The 5,149-nt window shown below is 39.1% G+C and overlaps 1 protein-coding gene across 1 annotated transcript; it reads right to left on the reverse strand.

Annotated features, from left to right (window-relative positions):
- Window positions 1-3,618: 3,618 nt before the first annotated feature.
- LOC103107406 (olfactory receptor 13F1-like) lies at window positions 3,619-4,560 on the reverse strand. Its single transcript, XM_007516197.1, has one exon. It carries the CDS (start codon window positions 4,558-4,560, stop codon window positions 3,619-3,621), a length of 942 nt encoding a protein of 313 aa, XP_007516259.1.
- Between the last annotated feature and the right edge of the window lie 589 nt (window positions 4,561-5,149).

Raw genomic sequence — 5,149 nt, forward strand, 5'->3', positions numbered from 1 at the left:
TTAAATGGGTGTAACAAAAGGTAGAAAAGACGCTATTGATATGTAAAGCTCTCATATACCTTCTCAAAAAAAAAGAGGTAGAACCAGCCCGGTTATGCTAATGATTCTCAAGCTTGAGACTTCTAACAATAGTTCTTCTTTTAACCTTTCCACATTTTATTGAGCTTAAATTGTTTAAACAACCTTAAAACCATACTAGAAAGGACTTCCAAAATTATAAATGTACTTAAATCAATTATAATCATTGAGTTATCAATTATAGTAAATTTCTAATTTGCTACAAGTTTTATTTTTCTTCACAAATAAATGTTTGCAGCTATGTAAAGCCTTCACATGAAGAAGCATCTGCTCATACAGTAAGGTATTAAACTATATAAGAAATCCCTCCATATACAATTTATGTAAATTAACAACATTCACATATTTTTCTACACTTAACTGGTGTATCTCATTTTGCCACTATAGGCCTGCCTTTGTCAGCCAACTTTTTAAAGACTTTTCCCCTTTATAACATCACCCATACTACAGACATCTCTTATAACCCCAAAGACAAATCAATGGTTGTTGAGAAGGCCCACCAAATACTTAGGCCTAATTAAGTAAAGAAAAAAAGGGGGATACATCCACCCAGTATTCAGTTGGCTAAGGCATTAACTACATTAAATCTCTTTTAATATTTATAAAAATTTGAACCAGATGACTTGCTAACCTTGGGAAGCAGATTTGTATGTGTTTCTTTCACAGGAACCCCCGGAAATCTATTTGGACCCCTGTCCTCTGACATCGCCCACAAGATGGAAAGACTATAGTGCCCCCCTCTCAAAATCCATGATGTGACCTGACATGATCTGAAGAACCTGATTCACAGACTCCAAGGACAGAATTTTTTTATTGCCTTTCTCTCACCCATCGCTGTCTGCCCTTCTTGTTTCTGCTTCAGCTGTTACATTTTGGCGGTTCCAGCTCACTCTCTACAGAAAAGCGAAATTCCAGTGGCTGTCTTCCCCCATCAAGATAAGATGTGCATCAATTCTTCCTCTGGTAGTTGGCATTGAACTTACGCTTCTATTGAACTTGCTGGTAGACCTTTGGACATTCCCTTTACGTTGCTGGGTTTCTCAAAGACTGCAACAGTCCATGGACTTTTCAGAAGGATGTCTTGGGACTCTGTAGCGCTGAATAGCCCCTTCACCTGGCAGGCCACAAGCCCCTTCACCTGGCAGGCCACAAGCCCCTTCACCTGGCAAGCCATAAGCCCCTTCGCCTGCAGGTCCTGCTCCTCAGAGGCAGGAAATTCCCCCTCACCATTAGGCCCTGCCCTTTGTTGGCAGGAGATGCCCCTTAGCCATTAGGTCCCACCCTCTCTGCCCATAGGGCAGCCCCACTCTGCCTACCAGACCTCTCTTCAGTCTCACGCTGTCCCTTGCTACTCTTACTTATCACTCCCTGTCTTATTCCAGTTCTTTTGAAAATGCCTGCAGGATATCATTCATGTATCTGCCCCAAAGGTTTCTGTTCACCCCTACACTGCTATTCCCCTGAAAGAAATGGAGTCTTTTACAGATATTGACCCATTTATATATGGCCATTAAGAAAAAGGGAGATATCAGGAAATTGTGAGGATATGGTTGAGCTTGGCAGGGCTTGAACCTGAGGAGTGTGTCTATCTTGTTAGTCTCTCTATCTACTGAGAGGTTGAGCAATCAAGGACACTAGTAACCCCAAAGGTGTGTCTAATCCTATCAGACTCCCTGCCTCACAAAGCACCCCACATTCCTGATACTATGGCCATTAGATAAAAAGAAAGGGGGGAGATGTCGGGCATTAAACCAGCTCCCCTTGCTCTACACTGCATTGCTGATAGTATGGCCTATTTACATAATCATTGTTTTACCTGATCTATCTTCCTCAAGATCCGCCCTGCCTGCAGGGTATATTAATCCCACCAGTTAAAACCATTGCAACAGTTGTTAAGGACACTTCTACCTTCCCAGCATGCCTTTTGCCTCTCTCCACCCCCTCTCCTAGCCATTTCCAATTTGCCACTTCTGGTTTTATCCTATAAAACCCACTTCTGTTCCTGTTTTTGCTCTCTTTTCTCTTCCGCATCTTGACTTGGAGAAGGGCTGGTGTGCAGAGCAGGAGACGGCCATTGTGGTTTGGCACCATGTGGCTTAACCCTCTGTGTTCACACTCAACTCTGGGGCTCCCGTGTAAATAAAGAATTGTATTACCACACTGCCACGAGTTCCTGGATCCTCTCTCCCACCCGTAACGCTAGCCCAGCACTGAATCACTCTTCTAAGATATATTTTATTTGTAAGCAGCATAAGACATTTGGTCTCTGTTTACATGCTTGGAAAGTAGAACTGGAAACATGGTCAAGATCCAATTCTTAAAAGTTACACAAATATATTCATTTTCTTAACCTATGAGCTTAATAATTTACTCTATCAAATGAAAATAATGGTATTTATCTCTTAGATTTATTGATGGCCATCAGTGAAATACTAGCTACTAATTACCAAGCATAGTACCTAATGAAACAAAATGAAAATATGGCATACTATTAATTTTTTCCCTTCAGTTTTTCCTTTTATTTTCTTTCTATCCTCTTCTGACTGTTTAACTTGGAGGTTTTCTTATCAGATAAAATTCACAGGGTTGTTATAAGTGTGTAGGTCCAGGAATCAGGCTAGTGATCACTTAGATATTTTCAGTTGTGCTTTGCTTTGATAGTATTTACTTCTAAGTAACAACACAGAATTAGAACTGTACAAGTTAATTTGGATTACTGGGATCAGATGTTCTTAACTTTCATGAATATTCTCCTCTGTGTAAATTGGAGTATGAAAATAATGGAAAGCCCACTTATTTCTTTTCTTCAATTTTTAATTTGATTAACTTTGTCAATAGTCTATACAGATAGATAAGTGAACGGATGTGTATGCATTTCTTTCCGTGTTCACATTTTACATAAATCACTGAAAAGAATCTAAATGTTCTGTCTTAACCCAGAAAGACATATTTATTTATTTTTAAACATACAACATAGCACTTTGTATAACAATGACTTGGCTGTGGACTCAACTGACGTAGGAAGTGTGATTTTACTAATGACTTCTATATGCTCTTTATTTAAACACTTAAATTTTTCTAGGGTTATTGCTGGGACAAGGTGCCTGTACTATGAAGCTACTGCTCTTGGGGACCACATTTTCTTTCTTTCTTTCTTTCTTTCTTTCTTTCTTTCTTTCTTTCTTCCTTCCTTCCTTCCTTTCTCTCTCTCTCTCTCTCTCTCTCCTCTCTATCTCTCATCCTATTTTCTCTTGTTGATAGAAACAGAGAGACACTGAAAGAGAATCAGGAGCTAAAGAGGAAAAGAGAAGGACACCTACAGCACTGTTTCACCACTTTTGAAGTGTGTCTTTTGTAGGTAGGGACCAAAAGCTATTATATATATATACAAAACCATCCTATAGTTAAAATGGATGAGAATGCATCATTTGGTTAAAAAAAAAAGGATGGAATTAGAGGTGATTAATGCTGACTGAACTAAGTTAAGAGGTGAAGATTATAAAATGGATGTATTTGTTCCAATAGATTTGAGGACAGCAATTAAGATAGTACAAATGGATTTCTAACCAGCAATTTTTTTACAGCTGCTTTCACCTCTTTGTTCCGTAGACTGTAGATAATGGGATTCAACATGGGGGTTACCCCCGCATATACCAAGGAGATAAATTTATCTATTTCCTGAGAGTCTACAGATGATGGCTTCAGGTACCTAGAGAGAGCGGTCCCAAAGAACAAAATTACCACAGTCAAATGAGCTGCACAAGTTGAATAGGCTTTACTTCTACCAGCTGCTGAACTGATTCTCAGGATATTGGAGAGGATAGATGCATAAGAGAAACCAATTAAAAGCATTGGCATGGGAACGAGTAATACAGTGATCACTAATATCACTAATTGTACCACAGAGGTGTCCACACAAACCAACTTCAAGACAGTCAGAAATTCACAGTTAAAATGATTGATGATGTTATTTCCACACAGAGAGAGCTGCAGCACAGAGACTGTTTCCACCATGGATGTGAAGCAGCCTGTCACCCAGGAGCCAGCTGCAATCTGCACACAAACCCTCTTGTTCATGATGACGGGATATCTCAAGGGATTGCAGATGGCCACATAACGGTCATAGGCCATCAGAGACAGGAGCACACACTCAGTAGAACCCATGGCAAGAGGGAAGTACATAAGAACGGCACACCCTAAGAATGAGATGGTGTTCTTTCCTGAAAAAAAGTTTGCCAGCATTGGAGTGAGACCAAAAGAAGTGTAACAGATGTCTAAAAAGGAGAGGTTGCTGAGGAAGAAGTACATGGGGGTGTGTAAACGGGAATCCAGGATGGTGATGGAGATTAGGGTTATATTACCAAGCAAGGTGACCAAGTACATCAGTAAGCACAGCAAGACGATGACCTCCTCCACTCTGGGGTAGTGGGAAAAGCCCAGAAAGACAAAAAATGTTACCAACGTCAAATTTGACTGGAGCATTTTATGATGATGTATTCATTTGCGTATTTGCAGAAGGAGATTAATGTCACCCATTTTCATTAATTTTTCTATACTGTGAAGTTGTGATCTCTGCTTAGATGACTCTCTGGTTGATAATAGAAATATTAATACATATTTGGAGGAATTTATCAATAGGTAAAATTTAAGTAGGAAGTCAACAAGTACAAAATCTTTAAACTGGCATTTTTGCTGCAAGAGTTTTTGGTGGTGCTATAGAAGGTTCATTTTCTAAATGCCATAAATGATTGATGAATAAAATAATAGCACTCACCCTTTCTTTTCCAAAATTATATTACATTTTACATTTATAACTGATCTGTGACTAAGTTACCCATTTACCTCTGACCTATTGAAGTGATTTCCTTCTCCTAATGTGATAATGATCTTCTTGGTTAAGAATACTCATTTTCTTCTGCCACTCCTTGAGTTCTGTCAAGGGTAATTTGAAAGATTCAGCATGCAAAAAGGAAATACACGTCTGTAGTTGCAATTAACTGAAATCCTTCGATAGCTAAACAGGAAGCCAAGATTTTCATCTTAATACCAGAAAAATGGCAACAGATATTCT

The sequence above is a fragment of the Erinaceus europaeus genome, chromosome 10 (assembly GCF_950295315.1).
Source record: "Erinaceus europaeus chromosome 10, mEriEur2.1, whole genome shotgun sequence".
Classification (NCBI taxonomy): domain Eukaryota; kingdom Metazoa; phylum Chordata; class Mammalia; order Eulipotyphla; family Erinaceidae; genus Erinaceus; species Erinaceus europaeus.

Excerpts from the sequence above, each read along its gene's own strand:
- LOC103107406 (XM_007516197.1), bottom strand. The coding sequence starts at position 4,560 with ATGCTCCAGTCAAATTTGACGTTGGTAACATTTTTTGTCTTTCTGGGC.